Genomic DNA, 26807 nt, shown 5'->3' with positions numbered 1-26807 from the left:
CCACGGACCTTGATGGTAGTACCTGACTCCCATCCCAATAGTTAGAGTACTCTTGTGGACTGGAAGGTGGGATTAGATTGGGCGGCTAGTTTTTTCAGCCGGTGCAGACATGATGGGATGAATGGCCTCTTTGTGTGCCATAACTTTTCTATGGTTCACCCTATCAGTGTATTCCAAATCCTAACCAATCATTGCATAACCAAGTATTCCTTCATATCGCCTGTGGTTCTTTTGCCTTAAATCTGTACCCTCTGGAGATGGACCGTACTCTATCTAAACCCTTTGTCAAATCTCTTAGGCTTCTCTTCACTATTAGGATATTGCACAAACACTTCAACCATGGCAGCAGTGTAGTGGGATATAGTTACAAGTATGTGCAGCCTAAGATAGCCATATAGTAGCTGACTCCCATCCCAATAATCAGAGTGCTCTTGTGGACAGTCCAAATTCCTTTTGCCTTAAAGAAAGCCTACAAAAGTGTTTACAAGTCTAATCAGTTCGGACTCCATGGAGGAAACAGGTTGTATTCATTGGTCATTTAATACTGTAGAACAGTTCTATAAGAATAGTTGTGTTATTAGCCAATGTATATTAGAGCTTAATTAAAAGCACCCGAACCTGAATCATGTAGATGTTATCAACAACCCTTTGTTGCAACAGTGGCAAATCTGCTAACACAATATGAATGGTCTCTTTCTGTGCCATAACTTGGTGATGGGGTGAATTAGGCAAATGCGATCAATGAAGAAATCGTTTTTGGCTAGAGTGTGGGCTTTTTTTCAGGGTGTATGAAATACGATAGGTTAAATTACTCCCCTCATCTGTATCCTGTAGAAGACATTTTCTTTCATGAGTCGCTCAGGTGTGCATCAGTGGGGATTAAAAGAGATGAGGGCGGCGCAGTGGTTAGCACCGCAGCCTCACAGCTCCAGCGACCTGGGTTCAATTCTGGGTACTGCCTGTGTGGACTTTGCAAGTTCTCACTGTGTCTGCGTGGGTTTATCGCCGGGTACTCCGGTTACCCCTCACCACCAAAACACTTGCAGGTTGATAGGTAAATTGGCCGTTATAAATTGCCCCTAGTATAGGTAGGTGTAGGGAAATATATAGGGACAGGTGGGGATGTGGTAGGAATATGGGATTAGTGTAGGATTAGTATAAATGGGTGGTTGATGATTGGCACAGACTCGGTGGGCCGAAGGGCCTGTTTCTGTGCTGTATCTCTAAATAAAAACTAAATAAAAATGAAGCAGGACAAAGGGAGGGGAGTGTGAGGAATTTCACTGTTCATAGGTCAGTGGAGAGTCGGGTTGCCACCCCTCCAGGAATGACCTAGACAAGAATTAAAGATCAGTCTCCAGGACACTGCTGCAAGAAAATGCAGGAGAAAAAACACAGGGGTGTTTTAAAAAAAAAAAAGTGCATTTTAAAAAAAATTAAAAGCTTGTTTATTAGTTGTAAAAAATATTGGAAATAGGGTAAACAAAGGCTGTTTGACAGTCAAGAATCAAGCTGGTAGCTATTGGCCGTGGGGTGACAAATGGCAGGAGTGTGGGGGTGGGTCATATGATGAAACCTCCAGGAATGCGTCCAACTTGAGTTGGCAACCTCTAAGGGAGAGTGAGATTGATGAGGTGTTGAGTTGATAGTGAGTGAGGAGACAAGAGAGCAGGGTTAGTGCGTAGGTGAGGCAATTCTGAGTTTATTTATGACTCCTGTTTATCATGGGAACTGCATTAAACACACAGGCTGATGGTGTATCATTAAATCCGGGCTTGATTGAGTGTGCTTGAAGGATGCCCTCAGCCCTGCACTGCAGCACGGCGGAGAGGCTACATAAATAACAGGCAAAGGGGGAAGAGACCGAATGCTTAAAGAACAGGAATTGCCTCATCCTGGGTCAATTGAATAAAGCACAAAGCTGTCAGCCTCTCTCCCTGGAATATCACTCAGAGGTGAGCTTGTTTCTAATAGTTGCTGCTTTGCTGTAAATCAAGCCAACCTTCCCCCTTGTTGCGATTAGAAATCAGCCCCATGTCTAGTTCTCCTTTAATGTGATGCGCGGTGAAACGGGAACGATCCCCGACTCTCTCCCATCGGTGCGAGAAAGGAGAGAGTCCCGGCAAGGCCAGTCAGTCTGAGCAGGGCTGCTATCACCTTATACCCGGCAGTTGGCAGTAAATGAGCCTGCTCGGGCAACATTTATTTGTGGATTTATCCAGTTCGTGGGCCTTTGCCAGAGGAAATGCCCTGGACTGCAGGATTCCTCTCCTGTTTAACCCACCTCTGTTTGCAGAGGGGAGGGAGATGGCCCGGGGACAGAGGGGGTGTTGGTGAGTGTAAGATTCCAGCAAGCTCCCATTCACATTCTGCTTACTCCAGTGGCCTGGATTTATGTGGCTTTGGTGATTTGGTTGTGTTTGGCCCTTGTCTGTTCAGTAGGGTATTAATTCAGCTTGAACGTGCTCACCGATATTCCCACTACAGGCTGTGTGTTGCAGGGGGAGCTTGAAGATTTAGAGGCACTGGAGAGATTTACAGGAATGATACCAGATCTGAGAGGTTATAAATATCAGGGAAGACTGAACAGGCTTGGGGCTCTTTCCTCTAGAAAAGAGAGGACTGAGAGGTGACTTGTTGGAGGTCTGGAATCTTATGAAGGGGATCGTGAAGGTGGTTCCACTTGTGGGGGAATTGAAAACTAGAAGCCATAAATATAAGATAGTCACTAATAAATCCGATAGAGGAATTCAGGGGAAACAGCTTTACTCGGGGAGTGGTTAGAATATGGAACTCACTACCACATGAAGTAGTTGCGGCAAGTCGCATAGAGGCATTTAAGGGATATGAGGGAGAAAGGAATAGAAGGTTGTGCTGATAGGATTAGATGAATAGCAGTAGGAGACAGATCCTGCAGAGCATAAATGCCAGCAAAGACCTTCTGGACTCTCATTCTATGTAATTCTATGAACCACAGACCTGTTAGTCTAACATCAGTTGCAGGGAAAGTGCTGGAATCTATAACAAAGGATGTGATAAAAGGATACTTAGAAAATGATGGTAGGATTGGGCAGAGTCAACATGGATTTATGAAAGGGAAATCATGTTTAACAAACCTGTTGGAGTTTTTTGAGGATGTAACTAGCAGAATAGATAAGGGGGAACTGGTGGATGTGGTATATTTAGATTTTCAGAAAGCTTTTGATAAGGTTAATAAACAAAATTAGAGCATATGGAATTGGGGAGAATATACTGACATGAATTGAGAACTGGTTAACAGACAGAAAACAGAGAGTAGGGGAAAAAATGGGTCATTTTCAGGTTGGCAGGCTTTGGCTAGTGGGATACTGCAAGGATCAGTGTGTGGGCCCCAGCTATTCACAATCTATATCAATGATTTGGATGTGGGGATTAGATGTAATATTTCCAAGTTTGCAGATGACACAAAACAGGTGGAAGTGTGAGTTGTGAGGAGGATGCAAAGACGCTTCAAGGGGATTTGGAGAGGCTAAGCAACTGGGCAAAAATTTGGCAAATGAAATACATTGTGTAGAAACGTGAGGTTATCCACTTTGGTAGGAAAAACAAAAATACAGAGTATTTCTTGAATGGTGAGAGGCTGGGAAGTGTTGAGCTTCAAACAGACTTGGGTGTCCTTGTTCATGAGTCACTGAAAGCTAACATGCAGGTACAACAAGCAATTAAGAAGGCAAATAGTATGTTGGCCTTCATTACAAGAGGATTTGAGTATAGAGCCTTGGTGAGACCACACCTGGAGTATTGTGTGCAGTTTTGGTTTCCTTATCTAAGGAAAGATATACTTGCCATAGAGGGAGTGCAACGAAGGTTTACCAAACTAATTCCTGGGATGGAGGGATTGTGCTATGAGGAAAGATTAAATAGACAAGGCTTTTATTCTCTTTTTTTTTTAGAGGAATGAGAGGTGATCTCATTCAAACATACAAAATTCTTACAGGGCTCGACAGGATAGGTGCAGGTAGGATGATTCCCCTGCTGGGGAGTTTAGAACCAGGGGACACAGTTTCAGAATAAGGACAGGCCATTTAGGGCTGAGATGAGGAGGAATGTCTTCACTCAGGGTGCTGAATGTTTGGAATTCTCTGCCCCAGAGAACTGTGGAGGCTCAGTTGTTGAGAATGTTCAAGACTCAGATTGCTAGATTTCTACACATTAAAAACATCAAGGAATACAGGGATAGTGCAGAAAGATGGTGTTGAAGTAAAAGATCAGTCATGATCTCATTGAATGGCAGAACAGGCTTGAGGGGTTGAATGGCCTCCTCCAATTCCTATTTAGTTTTAGAGATGCAGCACTGAAACAGGCCCTTCGGCCCACCGGGTCTGTGCCGACCATCATCCACCCAGTTATACAATTCCTACACTAATCCCATATTCCTACCAGTCCCTAAATTTCCCTAACACCTAACTATACTAGGGGCAATTGCTAATGGCCAATTTACCTATCAACATGCAAGTCTTTGGCATGTGGGAGGAAACCGGAGCACCCGGAGGAAACCCACGCAGACACAGGGAGAACTTGCAAACTCCACACAGGCAGTACCCGGAATTGAACCCGGGTCGCTGTGAGGCTGTGGTGCTAACCACTGCGCCACTGTGCCGCCCAAGTTCTTAACTCTTGTTGCATTAAATGTATTGGATCACAGAGCTAAAATGAACACATTTCTGAGCCCCCTTAGTGAGTCAATACCCTGCTCAGAGTATTAAGGCTACAGACCAGCTGCTGGAAGGTGGGATTAGATTGGGCGGCTAGTTTTTTCAGCCGGGGCAGACACGATGGGCTGAATGGCCTCCCTCTGTGCCATAACTTTTCTCTGGTTCTATAACCCAGCCAAATAGACCAAGATCCTCCCAGGTTCATGTCGAGGTCTGCAGAGTTAGTTTGTGCTGATCTCAGACTATATGATCGGTAGGACACTACAATTAGTCTGAACACATCTGAATTGGGGAGAGAGAAAAGCAGCCAGGGTTACTGTTCTTGATGCCTCCCGATTAGGAATTGTGTGTGTCTGGAATTCACTCTCTAAACCTCTCCGCCTGTCTACCTCTCTCCTTCAAGACACTCTTTAAAATCGTTTTCCAAACTTTAGGTCACATGTCATAATACCTCTTTGTGACTTGGTGTCATATATTGTTTGATGTTCCTGAGAAACATCTTGGGAGAGTTTATTATGTTAAAGGTACTATATAAATTCAGTGCACTTACCCACTGAGCCATTGGGTAGTGCGCATTTTTAAACAAGTTAAACCATCAGAAACACAATCCTTCCCTTTAAATCTTAGAAGATTGCCCTCCTCCCTGCATTCTCGCTCTCTTGAAATTATTAAGGTCATAGCTAATCTTAACTTTTCTCTCTGTTCCTCCTGTCAGCTGTGGCTCATTGGGAGCACTTGCCTCTGAGTCAGTAGGTTGTGGATACAAACCTCACTCCAGAGTCTTGAGCCCAAAACCTAGGCTGGCACTCCCGGTGGGAGGGAGGGCTGCACTGTCAGAGGTGCCATATTTTGGTTGAGACGTTAAACTGAGGCCTTGTTTGCTCTCTTCAGTAGAAAAGATCCCATGGCACCATTTGAAAAAGAGCAGGGGAGTTCTCTCCGGTGTCCTGGCCAACATTCCCCTCTCAACCAACTTCACTAAAAGAGTATTTGGTCGTTGTCCCATTGCTGTTTGTGAGAGCTTGCTATGTGCAGATTGGTTGCTACGTGATTGCACTTCAAGAGTACTTCATTGGATCTAAAATGCTTTGGGACATCCTAAGATCATGAAGGCACTATAGAAATGCAAGTTCTTTCTCTTGCTGCAGGAATTAAGTGATGATTTTGTTTTTATTGGCCTAGTTCCAGGGAAGATGTAATGAAAGCAGGAGAGCAGCCTCCAACATGAGAGTGGCTGGATGTGACAAGGTGGTAGGAGCCTTCCTACTTCTGCAGCTTGAAACCTACGTCTGCTCAGGTACTTCACCATGGAGAGGGGTTGTGTTGTCATTCCTTCTAGTTTCAGAGCTTTTGCTCCCTTTCCCTCACCTTTCCCCGGGGCCTCAGCAGCAACTGTTGAGGTAAAGTCGGGTGCAACTTCCAACACGCATCTGAGTCAACAGACATATGCCTAAATGGCCCAGTGGTAAATACAAACCCTTTCCCCCTTTCTCTATGGTAATGAACAGGCTTGGGCTCCTTTCTTTCGAGAAGAGAAAACTGAGGGGTGACCTGATAGAAATCTTTAAAATTGTGAAAGAGTTCGATAGGGCGGGAATAGAGATGTTGCCATTTGTGGGGGAGTCCAAACCTTGGGGCCAGAAATATAAGATAGTCGCTAATAAATCCAATAGGGAATTCGGGAGAAACTTCTTCACCCAGAGAGTGGTGAGAATGTGGAACTCACTACCGCAGGGAGTGATTGAGGCAAAGAGCATAGATGCATTGAAGATGGAACTGGATAAACACAAGTGGATGGAAGAATATGCTGATAGGGTGAGATGAAGTAGGTTGAGAAGAGGCTGGTGTGGAGCATAAACACCAGCATAGACCTGTTGGGCCGAATGGCCTGTTTCTGTTCTGTACATTCCATATGGGCCACTAATACCCTGGGCCTGCACTGTTTGAGCTAACCTCAGGGGTCTAGGAAAGGGTGTAGTAGCAGCCAGCGTTTCTGATCACTAACTAGTAAAGCCCCCTGTTAGGGACTGCATGGATATTGGGTGAGGATGGAATCTGAATCTGCTGTGATGCCCCATGTGTTGAATAGCCTGCTAGTGCTCATTGGGTTCACACTTGAAGAATGGCCTTGTAGGGGATGTTGCAATGGGTTGTCTATCACCACAAAATTGTACCCCAGCAAATTTTTAGGGATTCTGATGATGCGAACCTCTTTTTACTGGTATTTAGTATTTTGGTTACAGAAATCGCAGAGCCATTTCCTTTAATTAATGGGCGGCCTCGGCCTGTTGTCACCTTGGAGGAGAATGCTACCAAAGAATTTACCTGTCGGATGGACGGCTGGAAGTCTGTGCCTGTTGTTACCTGGTATCTGAATGGCAAAAAGCAAATGAGTAACCAAACAATGCTGATTCCCAGCTCCAGTGAGACAAGAAACCAGAGCTTCAGTACTTTTGTGATTACCACCCACAGGAAGGACAAGGAACTCAATTGCTCAGCTACTGACTCTGTAACCGGGAAAACCCAGAATGCCAGTGTGATCCTCAATGTGCAGTGTGAGTACTGAGGACGTCCTGGGAATTTACAATAACTGATGCTTGGGAGGAGATGTGTGACGTATTCCTGTTCGAAGTGGGATCTATTACAAGAATTCCTGTGATCCCTCGTGCTATTAATTCCTAATGCTCTCACGTTCTGGAAAGGAAGTGGAGTGGAGTTGGTGGGGGTGCGGGAAGAGGGGAGTCGGGGAGTAAGGATTTAACAGCAGCAATTTTGCATTTTTATAGCAACTTTAACATGGTAGAACATTCCAAGGTCCTTCACGGGAGCGATTATCAGACTACCTTTGACACCGAGACACACAGGAGATATTAGGACAGCTGACCAAAATCTTGGTAAAAGAGGTAAGTTTTAAGGAGTGTCTTAAGGGAGTAGAGAGAGGTGGAGAGGTTTAGGGAGGGAATTCGAGTTTTCCCCCAGGAAAATCTTTCCCTGAAGCTGTAGCCTGTCTAAGGGATAAATATTATTTTAAACGCAGGAGGAGGATGTGCAGCCCTTTGTATCTGTTCCACCATTCAGTTAGATCGTGGCTGATCTGTACCGTAACTCCATCTACCCACCTTGGTTCCATAACCCTTCATACCTTTACCAAACCAAAATCTACCCATCGCAGCTTTGAAATTTTCGGTGCATCTCCAGACTCAACAGCTTTTTTGGGGAGATACTTCCAGATTCCCACTAACCTTTGTGCATCCTGACTTCATCCCTGAATAGCCCAGCTTTCATTCTAAGGTTGTGCCCCTTGTTCTGGACTCTTCCCCACCAAAGGAAATAGTTTCTTTCTATCTACCCTATCATCTCTTTTCATCATCTTAAACACCTCGATTAGATCACCCCGATTAGATCACCCCTTAATCTTCCATATTCAAGGGAATGCAAGTCTTGTCTTTGCAACCTGTCTTCATAATTTAATCCGTTTAATCCTGGTATCTTGGTGTGATTCTGCACAGCACCCACTCCAAGGACAATATCTCCTTCCCGTGGTGAGTAGACCAGAACTGAATACAGTTACTCCAGATGGGTCTGACCAGAGCTTTATATGACTGTAGTATAACTTCCAATCCCTTTGAGATAAAAGCTAACATTCCAATAACCTTTTAAACTTTTTTTTGTACCTGTCCACTGGTATTTTGTGATTTCTGTTCATGAATCCTTAAATCTTTCTGCTGCTCCACAGTTCCTAGCTTTTTGCCATTCAGAAAATATTCTGATCTATCTCAAATGGAGCCAAGTAAAGCATAGAGTGCCCCTTCAAAGCCATAGGTCTAATTGCAGTACCTTGTTCAAGTGAATAAAAATTTCCATGTGTGACATTATGACTCTGGACGTGCATTAAATTTAATGCTTTAGCAGAACGTGCCATTTTGGATCCCCTGCCAGTCTGGTGATGTCACTGACTAGGAGACCAACTCCATCCATTCACTGAGATCTGTTGTGGAGGCATTTAAACCCAGGAAAACACACTGCTGGCAGGCATCAATCATCTTGGTGGACCCTTATCAAAAGTTTTCTGAAAATCCAAGTTAACAATATAATCTGTCAGTTTATGTGACAACTATTGATAAAGCTCCAAGCAGGCTGATTGAAGATAAACCTTCCCTTTTCTCAATCCGTGCAAACTGCCAGCATTAAAACATTCACATAGACATGAGAACTGTCAGCCATTGATTGAATGGAACTGGTACCCAGGACAGGGAAATCTATCTGGATGGGAATAAGATTTTTATTCTCCATGGGATGTGGGTGCCGCTGGCAAGACCAGCATTTGTTGCCCATCCCTCGTTGCCCTTGACAACTGAGTGGCTTGCTAGGCCATTTCAGAGGGCAGTTGAGAGTCAACCACATTGTGGTGGGGTCTGGAGTCACATGTCGGCCAGACCAGGTAAGGACAGCAGATTTCCTTCCCTGAAGGCCGTTAGTGAATCAGGTGGGTTTTTATGACAATCGATGATAGTTTCATGGCACCATTACTGAGACTCGCTCTCAATTCCAGATTTTAGGTAATTAATTTAAATTCCAACAACTGCCGTGGTGGGATTCTGTGTTCTCTTGGCATTAGCTTGGGCCACTGCATTACTAGTTCGGTGACATTACCACTACACCACCAGCTCCCCCATCGAAGGCATGTCTCAGATTTGTAGCCTGCGCTTGGATGAATTTTCCCAGGCTGCTGAGATAATTTGGTGCGAGTCCCGTGACCCAACATGCCTGCCAGCACCCGAAGGCACTTGGACATTTATTTTCGATGTGGAGGAAGAGACTGGATTTGCTGGTGAACCCAGACATCACTTAAAGGCAAGCCGGTTGGGTCAGACCAGAAGATGTAAATTGAAATCGGTGAAAAGTAAATTTAAATAGATATCAGAAACACATTTCTTTGCTCGAAGAGAAATACAAGGATGGAATAATCTACTAGGCAAGGTGGTGAAGTTAACGACTATTGGAGTGTCCAAATGCAGACTGTATAGGAATGAGCTATAGTGGGCTGAATGGCTTCTTCTTATCCTGGACTTTTTAATCTAGAAACCTGATGAGGCCTTGACAAGATCCTGTGCTTTGTGGTTGATTACGATGGGCCTCAGCAAATATGAGGGTGAGAAGCCCTAGCCTTGGTTGCTTCCAAACAATTCCTGCTGCACCATTGGCAGTTGTACCTTCAGATTCCTAGGCCCTTAGCTCTGGAAATCCCTCCCTACATCATTATACATCTCTCTCCTCCTTTAAGACATCCCTTAAAACCTACCTTTTGATCCAGCTTTTAGCCACCTCTCCAAATGTCATCTCCTTTGACTCAGTGTCAATTATTGTCTGATAATGTTCCTGTGAAGTTCCTTGGGAGATTTTCCTACCTTAAAGCTGCTATACAAATGCAGGTTGCTATTGTTATGTCACTAAATGAGACTTCTTGCCCTTTCTGTATTTCTCCCCCAGTTAAACCTGAAGTTATTCGGATGGATACCGAGTACAAGGAACGCAACGATTCGGGACTGTTCCTGGTCCTGTTCGTCCTGGTCCATGCAAACCCTCCTGCCACCATTACCTGGGTTGATGAAAGTGGCCACGTAATTGTGAACACTTCAAATTTCATGATCCTGGACACCAAGAGTTACCCCTCGTTGACGAATCACACTGTCCACGTGCAGTTGTCCAGCCTGGCCAAGAACTACTCCTTCACCGCCAGCAATGAATTTGGTGTGACCAACTCCTCCATTTCTTTACCAGGTAAGGAAAAAACCGTGAAAAATCATAACTGATTCTGTCACCAAGCATATCGAGGGATATTGAACCAAGGCAGCAAATTGTTACTCAGTTGTAGATCATCTTGATCTAATTGAATGGTGGAGCAGGATCAAGGGTCTGAGTGGCCTTCCCCTGTTCCAAATGACTCTATGACAGCTGAATATTCTCCCATGTCTAATTAATGTCCCACTCCAGAGGCTTGACCACATGATCGAGGTAGACACTCCCAGTGCAACACTGAGGGAGTGCAGCACTGCCGGAGGAGCCGTCTTTCGGATGAGATGTTACACACAAGGCTCTGTCTGCTCTCTCAGGTGGACATAAAAGATTCCCCAGTACTATTTCAAAGAAGAACAGGGGAGTTCTCCCCAGTTTCCTGACCAATATTTATCCCTCAATCAACTTCACTTAAAAGAGACAGATTATCTGATCGATATAGTGCTCTTTGTGGAAGCTTGCTTTGTGCCAATTGATTCTGCGTTCCTACTGTGACTTCACATCAGAATTACTTCATTGGTTGTAAGGTGCTTTGGGATGTCCTGAGTATGTGAAAGGGCACTATGTAAATGCAAGTCTTTCTTTTTGGTGTGATCGTGACTTGTGCAAACACTTGGGCTGCTCATCCTCTTCACCTTTCCCTCCCAGGTTTTCTCTATTCACGTGTTGAAGTGCCTGTGCTGGTGATCCTTCTTGGGGGAGTCCTCGGGCTCCTCACCATCCTGCTCCTGAATGTTATTGTGCTGTGTGCCGTGTACCGGAGGAAGAAGGAGGGTGCAGGTAAGAAAACTGGGGTGGGAGCACATTGCAACATGTTGGTGAGGTGACCCATTGTTATCGGCCTGGTCGAGATGCCGACACAGCTGCCTCCCACTCAACAAAACCACATGCGGGGTTGGGAGGGGTAGGGGCAGTTGTTGAGTACAAGGAAGTTGGAGGGGTCTGCTCTTGGCTGTTTCTCTTGAAGAATGGCTGGTAATTTAACTGGCCCAGCCACATAAATACTGTAGCTACAAGAGCAGGTCACAGATTGGGAATTCTGAAGTGAGTAACTCACCCCTGACTCCTCAAAGCCTGTCCACCATCTACAAGGTATAAGTCAGGAGTGTGATGGAATACTCTCCACTTGCCTGGATGGGTGCAGCTCCAACAGCAGTCAAGGAGCTCGACACCATCCAGGACAAAGCAGCCCACTTGATTGGCACCCCATCCACCACTTTCAACATTTACTCTCTTCACCACTGACACACAGTGGCAGCAGTGTGTACCATCTACAAGATGCACTGCAGCAACTCACCAAGGCTCCTTCAACAGCACCTTCCAAACCCACGACCTCTACCACCTAGAAGGACAAGGGCAGCAGACGCATGGGAACACCACCACCTGCAAGTTCCCCTCCAAGCCACACACCATCCTTATGTGGAACTATATCTCCATTTCTTCACTGTCACTGGGTCAAAATGCTGGAACTCCCTCCCTAACAGCACTGTGGGTGTACCTACCCCACATGGACTGCAGCAGTTCAAGAAGGCAGCTCACCACCACCTTCTCATGGGCAATTAGGTATGGGCAACAAATGCTGGCCTAGCCAGCGATGCCCACATCCTGTGAATGGTTTTTTTTTAAATGGGAAGTTTCCAAGAGACCTGCCCAGGATTGTGAGTCATCTATTCCTGTTTTCCTTTCTTTCCTATGGGAAGGTACCTGCCATACACAAATCACATTTGCCTGGAGACCAGAAACTAATAGAGTGGCTGCAAGTTCCTAGAATCAGTGAATAGTGCAGCACAGAAGGAGGCTATTCGGCCCCTTGAGTCTGTGCCGGCTCTTTTGAAGAACAATTCAGTTAGTCACAGTCCCCTGCTCTTTTCCCATAATCCCTGCAACTTTTTCTCCTTCGAGTATTTATTCAATTCCCATCAGATGTACATTCCAATTCTCTACCACTAGTAGCTTTAAAGGTTTTTCCTCAGCTCGCCTCTGGTTCTTTTGACAGTCGCCTTAAATTTATACCCTCTGGTTATTGACCCCTCAGCCATTGGAAAACCCTTTCTCTTTATTTACTCTATCTAAACCTCTCATGATTATAAACACCTCTATCAAATCTCCTCTTAGCCTTCTCTGCTCTAAGGAGAACAACACCAGTCTCTCCAGTCTATCCACCTAACAGTAATCCCTCATCCCTGGAACCATTCTAATAAATCTCTTCTGTACCCTGTCCAAAGCATTCACATCCTTGCTAAAGTCTGATGTAGTTACTGTTGTAATGTTGAAAATGTGGCAGCCAATTCACACACAGCAATGTGGTAATATTTTTCTTGATGTTGGTTGAGAGATAAATATTGGTCATGGCCAGTTCCCCTGCTTTTCTTCAAAATAGTGCCCTGAGAGGGCAGATGTAGCCTCAGTACAACACCACCTCCAGCAGTGCAGCACTCCCTCAGTACTGCACTGGGAGCATCAGCCTGGATTTTGTGCTCTGGTCTCTGGAGTGGGACTTAGAGGTGAGAGTGCTACCCACTGAGCCACAGCTGACTCCTTGGAATTGATTGATCCTGGGATTTACATGTACTAGACACAATATATTCCCTTTTTCATTCTGTTCCAGATTTAAAACCTGGCTCTGACTCAGCTGTTCACAGGTAAATAATCTACTCGATTCTATTCAGATGTTTGCTTTTAATTTGTGCTTCGCTTCCTTCTCTCCCCTTGCTGGCTGCTGAACCTTAGGTATGTCTAGACTTTGCAGTGAGTGTAACGAGTGTATTCAATCATGGAGATTATTTCAGTCTAGATTAACCCTGTTGCCAACTTATGTCCCACATACACTGCTGCCTGTATCCTAACTTGTACCCAGTCCCGTTCACTCATCAGCCCTGTGCTCGCTGACCTACATTGTCTCTCAGTCGAGCAACACATCGATTTTAAAATTCCCACCTTTGTGTTCAGGCCCCTCCGTGGCCTCACTCCTCCCTATTTCTGTAATCACCTCCAGTCCCACAATCCTCTTGCGCTTCTCCAAGACTGGCCTCTCGTACATCCCCCATTTTAATTGCCCCACCTTTGGCGGCCGTGCTTTCAGTTGCCTAGGCCCGAAGCTCTGGAATTCCCTCCCTAAGCCCCTCCGTTTCTCTCTCCTCCATTAAGTCACTCCTCAAAACCTACCTGTTTGACCAAGCTTTTGGTCACTTGTCCTGATATCTCCTAGTTTGGCAGTGACAATTTCATAATCGCTCCTGTGAAGCACCTTGGGATGTTTTACTATGTTAAAGATGCTATTTAAATGAAGGTTGTTGTTGTAGAGTCACTGGGTGACGATCAGGAGTGGGAACCCTGGCTGACCTTTTTCTTCCTCGATCAGGGATCCAACTATTGCCTGGGCTGAGGTTAGCTGATTCCACTCAGTCTGGAAATGGTGAGCAATAAAAATATAGGAACAGGAAGAGGCCATTCAGCCCCTTGAGTCTGTTCTGCCATTCAATAAGATCACGACTGATCTTTTACCTCAATTTCACTTTCTCAAGCTATCCCCATATCCCTTGATTCACTTCGTGTCCAAAACTCTATCCCTCAATTTTAAATATACTCAACAACTGACCATCCACTGGTTTTTGGGGTAGAGAATTGCAGAGATTCACAACACTGAGTGAATAAATTTCTCCTTATCTCAGTCCTAAATGTCCGACCTGTTGCCTTGGGACCATAACTTCTTGTTCTAGACTCTCTCATCAGGGAAAACAACATCTACCCTTTAAAGCCTTGTGAGAGTTTTTACACATTTCAACAAGATCGCCTCTCATTCTTCTAAATTCCAGAGAATATAGGCCCATTCTTCTTAATGCCATTGACTGAGTCTGGGAGCAGTTAACACAGGACCATGATGTGCGATACACTGGGGATACTGAGAGGGAACACTGGTTGTTCACCAAACAAAAGGACATGGACTACCAATTTCTCCTCTTGCACAAAATGCCTGTGTCTTTTTGTCAATGCAGCGAATCCACAAATGTTAAATGCGATGATGCACAGATTCCACGGGATACCATCTCTCTCCAGTCAAACCTGCAGCTGAATCAGCAACAGGACACTAATGATCTGAACCTACCCCCTGCAGGTAAGTCAGGATCTGTAGCGTGAGTGGTAACTTTTTTGACATCCATTTGCTTTTTTGTTTTAAAGGAATGAGGTAAGGTATGGATACGCGCTGAGTATCCGGCATGCAGAGGGGGTAGATTTTAAAGAGTGTCTTAAAGGAAGAAAGAGAGGTGGAGAGGTTTAGGGGGGAGTTCCAGAGTTTAGGGCCCAGGCAGCTGAAGGCACGGCCGCCAATGGTGGAGCGATTAAAATCAGGGATGCGCAAGATGCCAGAAATAGAGGAGCACAGGGTTCTCGGAAGACTGTAGGGCTGGAGGAGGTTACCGAGATAGGGTTGAGCAAAGGCCATGGAGGGATTTGAAGACAAAACTCAGAATTTTTACTATTGAGGAGTTGCCAGACTGGGAGCCAGAATAGGTCAGCAAGCACAGTGGATGAATGGGACTTAGTACGAGTTAGGATTAAAAGGTTTTACTGCGTTTAATTTTTTTCTCGCGGGAGTTTTTCCGAAATGGAAAGCAGAAATGGTTAAAGTTTGGACATACCTGGGTATTTACTAACCGTACTAACCATGCTTTCTACTGTAAATCAGAGGCTGATGGAGCATCGAAAAATCTGTCAGTGAACCAGGTAGCGTGCGATGATCTGTCAGATCAGGAGAACTTTGCTGCCGTGGACCCTGGAGGTAATTAGTTTACATAATGTGACTGTCAATCCTGCTTAGCCTTTAATTCATTCCTCCAGGGACCAGTCCTTTCACAATGACAGATGAATCTGATCTCTCGCCCATTTGATGGTCCGTTATTAAGCACCAACCTCATGATACACGAGTTCACTGTTTCTGGGGACTGCATGGTGCTGTGGGTAGGGCTCAAAGAAAAATCTTCTGTCTATTGGCTTTAAGGTCCCCCCATGTAAAATAAGCTGGGGACATCCTCAACGCAGGGAATACTTACAAAGGGGTCCCTGGGAGTGTGTTAATATTTGTTGGGGTTCGATGGTGATGACTAGTTGTTCACGGGTGACGATCATGGGGGAATTTGACTCTCTGGGTGCGAGCATACTCACTGGTGGCTAAACAGTCCAATTCCAGATCTGCAGGCTCCTGAGCATTTGGGGCACAGGAGTTCTTGACCTGCGGGAGCCCGGGCAGAAGCAGCTTCCTTCCATTGTCAACGTTTCTTTCCTCCAGCTTCACGTCTTCAGGACTCAAACCTGCACGTAGCATTCCTGATTTCTGAGCACCAGTTGTTCCTGTCAGCAGCTTCCTGCTCCCAGTTCCATTGTTTCATGTCAGCCAAGTAGAGTTATTTCTTAGCTGGTCCTTGAAACGTTTTCATGGAGCACCTCGATTCCGCTTCCCGAGGCACAGTTCTCCATACAACATTGCTTTGGCATTCTGGTGTCCTCAATGCATGACACTTACCCTGTCCAGTAGTCAGTTAATAATTACAGGACGGGAGTGTGTGATAATTACAGGGGATCCTCGGGAGCGTGTTAATATTTACAGGGGGTCCTCGGGAGCGTGTTAATATTTACAGGGGGTCCTCGGGAGCGTGTTAATATTTACAGGGGGTGCTCGGGAGTGTGTTAATATTTACAGGGGGTGCTCGGGAGCGTGTTAATATTTACAGGGGGTGCTCGGGAACGTGTTAGTATTTACAGGGGGTGCTCGGGAACGTGTTAGTATTTACAGGGGGTGCTCGGGAACGTGTTAATATTTACAGGGGATCCTCGGGAGCGTGTTAATATTTACAGGGGGTCCTCGGGAGCGTGTTAATATTTACAGGGGGTCCTCGGGAGCGTGTTAATATTTACAGGGGGTCCTCGGGAGCGTGTTAATATTTACAGGGGGTCCTCGGGAGTGTGTTAATATTTACAGGGGGTCCTCGGGAATGTGTTAATATTTACAGGGGGTCCTCGGGAGTGTGTTAATATTTACAGGGGGTCCTCGGGAGTGTGTTAATATTTACAGCGGGTCCTCTGGAGTGTGTTAATATTTACAGGGTGGTTGTGTGTTAATATTTACAGGGGGTGCTCGGAAGCGTGTTAATATTTACAGGGTGTGCTCGGGAATGTGTTAATATTTACAGGGGGTCCTCTGGAGTGTGTTAATATTTACAGGGTGGGTGTGTGTTAATATTTACAGGGGGTCCTTGGGATTGTGTTAATATTTACAGGGGGTGCTCGGGAGTGTGTTAATATTTACAGGGGGTGCTCGGGAGCGTGTTAATATTTACAGGGTGGGTGTGTGTTAATAATTACAGGGGGTCCTCGGGAGTGTGTTAATATTTACAGGGGGTCCTCAGGAGTGTGTTAATATTTACAGGGGGTCCTCGGGAGTGTGTTAATATTTACAGGGGGTCCTCGGGAGCTTGTTAATATTTACAGGGGGTCCTCGGGAGTGTGTTAATATTTACAGGGGGTCCTCGGGAGCTTGTTAATATTTACAGGGGGTCCTCGGGAGTGTGTTAATATTTACAGGGGGTCCTCGGGAGCTTGTTAATATTTACAGGGGGTCCTTGGGAGTGTGTTAATATTTACAGGGGGTCCTCGGGAGTGTGTTAATATTTACAGGGGGTCCTCGGGAGCGTGTTAATATTTACAGGGGGTCCTCGGGAGTGTGTTAATATTTACAGGGGGTCCTTGGGAGTGTGTTAATATTTACAGGGGGTCCTCGGGAGTGTGTTAATATTTACAGGGGGTCCTCGGGAGTGTGTTAATAATTACGGGGGACTCGGGAGTGTGTTAATATTTACAGGGTGGGTGTGTGTTAATATTTACAGGGGGTCCTCGGGAGTGTTTTAATATTTACAGGGGGTCCTCGGGTGTGTGTTAATATTTACAGGGTGGGTGTGTGTTAATATTTACAGGGGGTCCTCGGGAGCGTGTTAATAATTACGGGGGTCCTCGGGAGTGTGTTAATATTTACAGGGCGGGAGCGTGTTAATATTTACAGGGGGTCCTCGGGAGCTTGTTAATATTTACAGGGGGTCCTCGGGAGTGTGTTAATATTTACAGGGGGTCCTCGGGAGTGTGTTAATAATTACAGGGGGTCCTCGGGAGTGTGTTAATATTTACAGGGGGTCCTCGGGAGTGTGTTAATATTTACAGGGGGTCCTCGGGAGTGTGTTAATATTTACAGGGGGTCCTCGGGAGTGTGTTAATAATTACGGGGGACTCGGGAGTGTGTTAATATTTACAGGGGGTCCTCGGGAGTGTGTTAATATTTACAGGGGGTCCTTGGGAGTGTGTTAATATTTACAGGGGGTCCTCGGGAGTGTGTTAATATTTACAGGGGGTCCTCGGGAGTGTGTTAATATTTACAGGGGGTCCTCGGGAGTGTGTTAATAATTACGGGGGACTCGGGAGTGTGTTAATATTTACAGGGTGGGTGTGTGTTAATATTTACAGGGGGTCCTCGGGAGTGTTTTAATATTTACAGGGGGTCCTCGGGTGTGTGTTAATATTTACAGGGTGGGTGTGTGTTAATATTTACAGGGGGTCCTCGGGAGCGTGTTAATAATTACGGGGGTCCTCGGGAGTGTGTTAATATTTACAGGGTGGGTGTGTGTTAATATTTACAGGGGGTCCTCGGGAGTGTGTTAATAATTACGGGGGTCCTCGGGAGTGTGTTAATATTTACAGGGTGGGTGTGTGTTAATATTTACACGGGGTCCTCGGGAGCGTGTTAGTATTTACAGGGTGGGTGTGTGTTAATATTTACACGGGGTCCTCGGGAGCGTGTTAGTATTTACAGGGGATCCTCGGGAGCTTGTTAATATTTACAGGGGGTCCTCGGGAGCGTGTTAATATTTACAGGGGGTCCTCGGGAGCGTGTTAATATTTACAGGGGGTCCTCGGGAGCTTGTTAATATTTACAGGGGGTCCTTGGGAGTGTGTTAATATTTACAGGGGGTCCTCAGGAGTGTGTTAATATTTACAGGGGGTGCTCGGGAGTGTGTTAATATTTACAGGGTGGTTGTGTGTTAATATTTACAGGGGGTGCTCGGAAGCGTGTTAATATTTACAGGGTGTGCTCGGGAATGTGTTAATATTTACAGGGGGTCCTTGGGATTGTGTTAATATTTACAGGGGGTGCTCGGGAGTGTGTTAATATTTACAGGGGGTGCTCGGGAGCGTGTTAATATTTACAGGGTGGGTGTGTGTTAATAATTACAGGGGGTCCTCGGGAGTGTGTTAATATTTACAGGGTGGGTGTGTGTTAATATTTACAGGGGGTCCTCGGGAGCGTGTTAATAATTACGGGGGTCCTCGGGAGTGTGTTAATATTTACAGGGTGGGTGTGTGTTAATATTTACAGCGGGTCCTCGGGAGTGTGTTAATATTTACAGGGTGGGTGCGTGTTAATATTTACAGGGGGTCCTCGGGAGCTTGTTAATATTTACAGGGGGTCCTTGGGAGTGTGTTAATATTTACAGGGGGTCCTCAGGAGTGTGTTAATATTTACAGGGGGTCCTCGGGAGTGTGTTAATATTTACAGGGGGTCCTCGGGAGCGTGTTAATATTTACAGGGGGTCCTCGGGAGCGTGTTAATATTTACAGGGGGTCCTCGGGTGTGTGTTAATATTTACAGGGGGTCCTCGGGAGCGTGTTAATATTTACAGGGGGTCCTCGGGTGTGTGTTAATAATTACGGGGGACTCGGGAGTGTGTTAATATTTACAGGGTGGGTGTGTGTTAATATTTACAGGGGGTCCTCGGGAGTGTGTTAATATTTACAGGGGGTCCTCGGGAGCGTGTTAATATTTACAGGGGGTCCTCGGGAGCGTGTTAATATTTACAGGGGGTCCTCGGGAGTGTGTTAATATTTACAGGGGGTCCTCGGGAGCGTGTTAATATTTACAGGGGGTCCTCGGGAGTGTGTTAATATTTACAGGGTGGGTGTGTGTTAATATTTACAGGGGGTCCTCGGGAGCGTGTTAATATTTACAGGGGGTCCTCGGGAGTGTGTTAATATTTACAGGGTGGGTGTGTGTTAATATTTACAGGGGGTCCTCGGGAGCGTGTTAATAATTACGGGGGTCCTCGGGAGTGTGTTAATATTTACAGGGTGGGTGTGTGTTAATATTTACAGGGGGTCCTCGGGAGTGTGTTAATATTTACAGGGTGGGTGCGTGTTAATATTTACAGGGGTCCTCGGGAGCTTGTTAATATTTACAGGGGGTCCTCGGGAGCTTGTTAATATTTACAGGGGGTCCTTGGGAGTGTGTTAATATTTACAGGGGGTCCTCAGGAGTGTGTTAATATTTACAGGGGGTCCTCGGGAGTGTGTTAATATTTACAGGGGGTCCTCGGGAGCGTGTTAATATTTACAGGGGGTCCTCGGGAGCGTGTTAATATTTACAGGGGGTCCTCGGGTGTGTGTTAATATTTACAGGGGGTCCTCGGGAGCGTGTTAATATTTACAGGGGGTCCTCGGGTATGTGTTAATAATTACGGGGGACTCGGGAGTGTGTTAATATTTACAGGGTGGGTGTGTGTTAATATTTACAGGGGGTCCTCGGGAGTGTGTTAATATTTACAGGGGGTCCTCGGGAGCGTGTTAATATTTACAGGGGGTCCTCGGGAGTGTGTTAATATTTACAGGGGGTCCTCGGGAGCTTGTTAATATTTACAGGGGGTCCTCGGGAGTGTGTTAATATTTACAGGGGGTCCTCGGGAGCTTGTTAATATTTACAGGGGGTCCTCGGGAGTGTGTTAATATTTACAGGGGATCCTCGGGAGTGTGTTAATATTTACAGGGTGGGTGTGTGTTAATATTTACAGGGGGTCCTCGGGAGTGTGTTAATAATTACGGGGGACTCGGGAGTGTGTTAATATTTACAGGGTGGGTGTGTGTTAATATTTACAGGGGGTCCTCGGGAGTGTGTTAATATTTACAGGGTGGGTGTGTGTTAATATTTACACGGGGTCCTCGGGAGCGTGTTAGTATTTACAGGGTGGGTGTGTGTTAATATTTACAGGGGGTCCTCGGGAGTGTGTTAATATTTACAGGGTGGGTGTGTGTTAATATTTACAGGGGGTCCTCGGGAGTGTGTTAATATTTACAGGGTGGGTGTGTGTTAATATTTACAGGGGATCCTCGGGAGCGTGTTAATATTTACAGGGGGTCCTCGGGAGCTTGTTAATATTTACAGGGGATCCTCGGGAGCTTGTTAATATTTACAGGGGGTCCTCGGGAGCTTGTTAATATTTACAGGGGATCCTCGGGAGCTTGTTAATATTTACAGGGGGTCCTCGGGAGCTTGTTAATATTTACAGGGGGTCCTCGGGAGCGTGTTAATATTTACACGGGGTCCTCGGGAGCGTGTTAATATTTACAGGGGGTGCTCGGGAGCTTGTTAATATTTACAGGGGGTCCTCGGGAGCGTGTTAATATTTACAGGGGGTCCTCAGGAGTGTGTTAATATTTACAGGGGGTCCTCGGGAGTGTGTTAATATTTACAGGGGGTCCTCAGGAGTGTGTTAATATTTACAGGGGGTCCTCGGGAGTGTGTTAATATTTACAGGGGGTGCTCGGGAGCTTGTTAATATTTACAGGGGGTCCTCGGGAGCTTGTTAATATTTACAGGGGGTCCTTGGGAGTGTGTTAATATTTACAGGGGGTCCTCAGGAGTGTGTTAATATTTACAGGGGGTCCTCGGGAGTGTGTTAATATTTACAGCGGGTCCTCGGGAGTGTGTTAATATTTACAGGGGGTCCTCGGGAGCGTGTTAATATTTACAGGGGGTCCTCGGGTGTGTGTTAATATTTACAGGGGGTCCTCGGGAGTGTGTTAATATTTACAGGGGGTCCTCGGGAGCTTGTTAATATTTACAGGGGGTCCTTGGGAGTGTGTTAATATTTACAGGGGGTCCTTGGGAGTGTGTTAATATTTACAGGGGGTCCTCGGGAGTGTGTTAATATTTACAGGGGGTCCTCGGGAGTGTGTTAATATTTACAGGGGGTCCTCGGGAGCGTGTTAATATTTACAGGGGGTCCTCGGGTGTGTGTTAATATTTACAGGGGGTCCTCGGGAGTGTGTTAATATTTACAGGGTGGGTGTGTGTTAATATTTACAGGGGGTCCTCGGGAGTGTGTTAATAATTACGGGGGACTCGGGAGTGTGTTAATATTTACAGGGTGGGTGTGTGTTAATATTTACAGGGGGTCCTCGGGAGTGTGTTAATATTTACAGGGTGGGTGTGTGTTAATATTTACAGGGGGTCCTCGGGAGTGTGTTAATAATTACGGGGGTCCTCGGGAGCGTGTTAATATTTACACGGGGTCCTCGGGAGCGTGTTAGTATTTACAGGGGATCCTCGGGAGCGTGTTAATATTTACAGGGGGTCCTCGGGTGTGTGTTAATATTTACAGGGGGTCCTCGGGAGTGTGTTAATATTTACAGGGTGGGTGTGTGTTAATATTTACAGGGGGTCCTCGGGAGTGTGTTAATAATTACGGGGGACTCGGGAGTGTGTTAATATTTACAGGGTGGGTGTGTGTTAATATTTACAGGGGGTCCTCGGGAGTGTGTTAATATTTACAGGGTGGGTGTGTGTTAATATTTACAGGGGGTCCTCGGGAGCGTGTTAATATTTACAGGGGGTCCTCCGGAGCGTGTTAATGTTTACAGGATGGGAGTGTGTTAATATTTACAGGGGGTCCTCGTGAGCGGGTTATTTACAGGACGGGAGTGTGTTAATATTTACAGGGGGTCCTCGGGTGCGTGTTAATATTTACAGGGGGTCCTTGGGAGTGTTTTAATATTTACAGGGGGTCCTCGTGAGCGGGTTATTTACAGGACGGGAGCGTGTTAATATTTACAAGGGGTCCTCGGGAGCATGTTAATGTTTACAGGATGGGAGTGTGTTAATGTTTACAGGAGGTCCTCGGGAGTGTGTTATTATTTACAGGCGGTCCTTGGGAGTAAAGGCCTGTTCGGGTCTGCAAATGAGACCCGACCCAGCCCGAGTCCTTCCATTTTTTCTCGCACCTGACCTGACCATCAGTTAACTTACCTTCCATTTTTCACTTTGTTCCTTCCCTGCACAAGCTTAAAATAACTGTAACAAAACCACCTTTAAAGTCCAAAAAGTAAATTAACATTAGAGTCTTTTACCTGAGGTGGTGATAGAGTGTGTCTGATCTGGCCCAGCCCGACCCAAGCCCGAATGCCGGACCCGGAAGTGCGACCCGACCTGACCCGAACCCGACACATGTCGTCAGGTTCTGGTTGGGTAGCAGGTCTTTACTCGGAAGTGTGTTAATATTTACTGGGAGTGCTTGGGAACGTGTTAATATTAACAAGGGTTCTCTGGGAGTGAGTTAATATTTATTGGGGGTCCCTGGGAGTGAGTTAATATTTCTTGGGGATCCCTGGGAGTGTGTTAATATTTATTGGGGGTCCCTGGGAGTGTGTTAATATTTATTGGGGGTCCCTGGGAGTGTGTTAATATTTATTGGGGGTCCCTGGGAGTGAGTTAATATTTATTGGGGGTCCCTGGGAGTGTGTTAATATTTATTGGGGGTCCCTGGGAGTGAGCTAATATTTATAGGGGGTCCCTGGGAGTGTGTTAATATTTATTGGGGGTCCCTGGGAGTGTGTTAATTTTTATTGGGGGTCCCTGGGAGTGAGTTAATTTTTATTGGGGGTCCCTGGGAGTGAGTTAATATTTATTGGGGGTCCCTGGGAGTGTGTTAATATTTATTGGGGGTCCCTGGGAGTGAGTTAATATTTATTGGGGGTCCCTGGGAGTGAGTTAATATTTATTGGGGGTCCCTGGGAGTGTGTTAATATTTATAGGGGGTCCCTGGGAGTGTGTTAATATTTATTGGGGGTCCCTGGGAGTGAGTTAATATTTATTGGGGGTCCCTGGGAGTGAGTTAATATTTATAGGGGGTCCCTGGGAGTGTTAATATTTATTGGGGGTCCCTGGGAGTGAGTTAATATTTATTGGGGGTCCCTGGGAGTGAGTTAATATTTATTGGGGGTCCCTGGGAGTGTGTTAATATTTATTGGGGGTCCCTGGGAGTGAGTTAATATTTATTGGGGGTCCCTGGGAGTGTGTTAATATTTATTGGGGGTCCCTGGGAGTGTGTTAATATTTATTGGGGGTCCCTGGGAGTGAGTTAATATTTATTGGGGGTCCCTGGGAGTGTGTTAATATTTATTGGGGGTCCCTGGGAGTGAGTTAATATTTATTGGGGGTCCCTGGGAGTGAGTTAATATTTATTGGGGGTCCCTGGGAGTGTGTTAATATTTATAGGGGGTCCCTGGGAGTGTGTTAATATTTATTGGGGGTCCCTGGGAGTGAGTTAATATTTATTGGGGGTCCCTGGGAGTGAGTTAATATTTATAGGGGGTCCCTGGGAGTGTTAATATTTATTGGGGGTCCCTGGGAGTGAGTTAATATTTATTGGGGGTCCCTGGGAGTGTGTTAATATTTATTGGGGGTCCCTGGGAGTGAGTTAATATTTATTGGGGGTCCCTGGGAGTGTGTTAATATTTATTGGGGGTCCCTGGGAGTGAGTTAATATTTATTGGGGGTCCCTGGGAGTGAGTTAATATTTATTGGGGGTCCCTGGGAGTGAGTTAATATTTATAGGGGGTCCCTGGGAGTGAGTTAATATTTATTGGGGGTCCCTGGGAGTGAGTTAATATTTATTGGGGGTCCCTGGGAGTGAGTTAATATTTATTGGGGGTCCCTGGGAGTGTGTTAATATTTATTGTGGGTCCCTGGGAGTGTATTAATATTTATTGGGGGTCCCTGGGAGTGTGTTAATATTTATAGCGGGTCCCTGGGAGTGAGTTAATATTTACATGTGTTTCCTGCTGAGAGCTTGTCTGCTGCTGTCCTGGGCATATGAGCGTCATTGGGTTAAATGGTCATTGTCTAAAGTTGGTCACATGATTGCTTTCTCTCTCTCTTTTGCCACAGGGTTTGTTCATTTTCCAATGTACGGATATATCTACAAAGTCTCCAGTATGAGCAGCGATGAGATCTGGCTTTAAGTGCATTCTTTCTTTGCTCAGGTTTTAGACGGAAGAACAGACCCCATGAATGTAGGGGTTCAGCTCCCAACCCCACAGCAATCCAAACCATGAGGACCACAAATCATGATCTACCAATGTTAAACCCCCAGACAGCTCCCGCCGGCTGGGCCTTCCCCCATCCCCCAGTCATCCGCCTGTGGCCTTTCTGTGACTGGAACAGGAAGTGGATGATTGATTAAAGCACAAGATGGTCCCCAAAGGCACAGTCGAACCAATCCAGTCATACGCTAAAGCAATGATGGACAAATTGGGCTAAACTGTTTTTCTGCCCATTTTGGGGAACCATTTGGAATGATAGAATCGTGCAGCACAGGAGGTGACCATTTCGGATGTATGTCTCAAACTGTGGGAAAAGATTATTTGACATTTAAACTTGAAGAGTATCCAAAACTGCAAAGTCCCAATTGTTTGTTGCTTTTTCTTTTAAAACCAGCGTCCCACAACAACTTTTTTTTAGAATGTGTTTGTGGGATGTGGGCGTTGCTGGCTAGGCCAGCATTTATTGCCCATCCCTAATTGCCCTTGAACTGAGTAGCTTGCTAGGCCATTTTGCATTGATATAGCACCTTTGACATAGTACAATGTCCCAAGGTGCTTCACAGGAGTGATCACCAAACAAAGATTTGACACCAAGCCACATAAGGAGGTATTAGGACAGGTGACCAAAGTTTGGTCAAAGAGGTAGGTTTTAAGGAACGTCCCTGTTGTGAATCTATTTTGTTTTCTCTTCGCCTAGTTCTTGAGGTGTCTGCGAGCACGACAGCCTCTATCTGATGACCTTCCTGTTTCTATCATCAGCTTCTGCTTTGTATCTCCCTTCCCCCCCCAGTGACTTGGTGCAAACCACGAACTGTGGTTTTGAACACGTGTTGAACGCTTCATGGTACAACATCAAATATGATGATGCTAGTACTGAGGACGGGAACATTATCAAATTTTATTTCAATTATTCATTCTTGGTATATAAGCATCACTGGCAAGGGTGGCATTTGTTGCCCATCCCTAGTTGTGAAGGTGGGTGTAGTTGTTTTGATACAACTGAGTGGTATGCTAGGCCAGTTCAGAGAAAGGAAGAGGAGAACTTGCATTAATATAGCACCTTTCGCAACTTCGGGAAGTCCCAAAGTGCTTTACAGCCAATTAAATACTTTTGAAGTGTAGTCAATGCAATGCAGGAGGGGGTTATTGACACCTCTGTGATTTCCAGAGGTCTCCTGGAAATGATTATCCTCCTCCATCTGTTGAGCAGGTTAGGTGAAGGATTGAGGTATGGGGTGTACGAGAGCACAATGTTTGAAGGGGAAATCGGGGAGTAATGGATGAAGATCACCTAGCCTAGACTCGTGGATAGTAAGAAAGCCTAACAGCTTTGAGGAGCTGGGAGGTGGAATATGAGCTTCGATTTGGACACAGTGAGGCTGCAGGGAGGAGGGAGAGTGTAGTATCTGGAGCTTAGGAGGGACAGAAGAGGAAAATTCTGAAGAGCATTGAACCGAGTGGTTTCAATAAATCAGAGACAAGAGATTGTGATGGTGATTGGGAGCTAAATAGAGAGAAGTTTTTCTTCTGCAAATTATCAGAATCACTAATTGCTGTTTTCCAGGAGAAGGAAATTGGGCAAGGAACTTTGAGCTAAGGTTGCAGTAATTGATCACTCATCCATTCCACCCATCGAAGACAGACTTCCAGTTGACACCTCCACCTGAAAACTCATAATCAGCACCTGGAATGGGAATGAGAGAGGAAATATATAAAGTTTTAAACCTGGTCTGCCTTTTTGAATTCTGTTACTAAAGGCTTGGACAACAAATGCCCAAGATAATAGGCTGAGACGTCTGATAGTAGTAGCACACCAACAATGCACCACCCAAGAAAAGCACAGGAAGCTACGTGGGTAAATCAGTCTTTTATTTCCAGTATCTATGCATAGGATGAAGCAGGTAGGGAGGGCATTGGGGTAAAGGATGGGGTTTGGGGGTGAAGAGGGAGGGGAATAATACCATTCCTCAAAAATTCGACCTTCATTATTGGCTTTGCACTTTTATCTATGTCTGGTGAAGGATTTTCTAGATTTATAGAAGCTGGATTTGTGACAGATATAGGGCCTGTTATTGATGAACTGCATGCAATATTACAAGGAGCAGGTCTGAGAATGACGATCCT

At 45.7% G+C, this 26807-nt stretch overlaps 1 protein-coding gene and 1 long non-coding RNA gene across 4 annotated transcripts in view; one reads left to right on the top strand and one right to left on the bottom strand.

Annotated features, from left to right (window-relative positions):
- LOC137381468 (uncharacterized) overlaps positions 1-22746 on the bottom strand; it is a 59412-nt gene extending 36666 nt beyond the window's left edge. Inside the window, exons 1-2 of the long non-coding RNA XR_010977182.1 lie at positions 22710-22746; positions 15131-15264 (exon numbers count right to left, since the gene is read on the bottom strand). This is a non-coding gene — a long non-coding RNA (uncharacterized lncRNA). The remainder of the gene's footprint in view (positions 1-15130; positions 15265-22709) is intronic.
- On the top strand, positions 1485-26597 carry LOC137381467 (transmembrane protein 25). Of its 3 annotated transcripts, XM_068054099.1 has the most exons (9): positions 1485-1955; positions 5877-5991; positions 6938-7249; positions 10185-10475; positions 11139-11270; positions 13099-13132; positions 14486-14604; positions 15178-15270; positions 24529-26597. In XM_068054099.1, the coding sequence occupies exons 2-9, from the start codon at positions 5919-5921 to the stop codon at positions 24600-24602; spliced, it is 1128 nt and encodes a 375-aa protein (XP_067910200.1). In that variant the 5' UTR covers positions 1485-1955; positions 5877-5918; the 3' UTR covers positions 24603-26597. The 3 variants fall into 3 exon arrangements, with proteins under 3 accessions (XP_067910200.1, XP_067910201.1, XP_067910202.1); XM_068054100.1 differs by lacking the exon at positions 1485-1955 and having other exon boundaries at positions 5494-5991; XM_068054101.1 differs by lacking the exon at positions 1485-1955 and having other exon boundaries at positions 5933-5991; positions 6924-7249.
- Positions 26598-26807: the final 210 nt, after the last annotated feature.

The sequence above is a fragment of the Heterodontus francisci genome, chromosome 22, assembly GCF_036365525.1.
Source record: "Heterodontus francisci isolate sHetFra1 chromosome 22, sHetFra1.hap1, whole genome shotgun sequence".
Classification (NCBI taxonomy): Eukaryota; Metazoa; Chordata; class Chondrichthyes; order Heterodontiformes; family Heterodontidae; genus Heterodontus; species Heterodontus francisci.
This window is presented reverse-complemented; position numbering and strand designations above follow the sequence as displayed.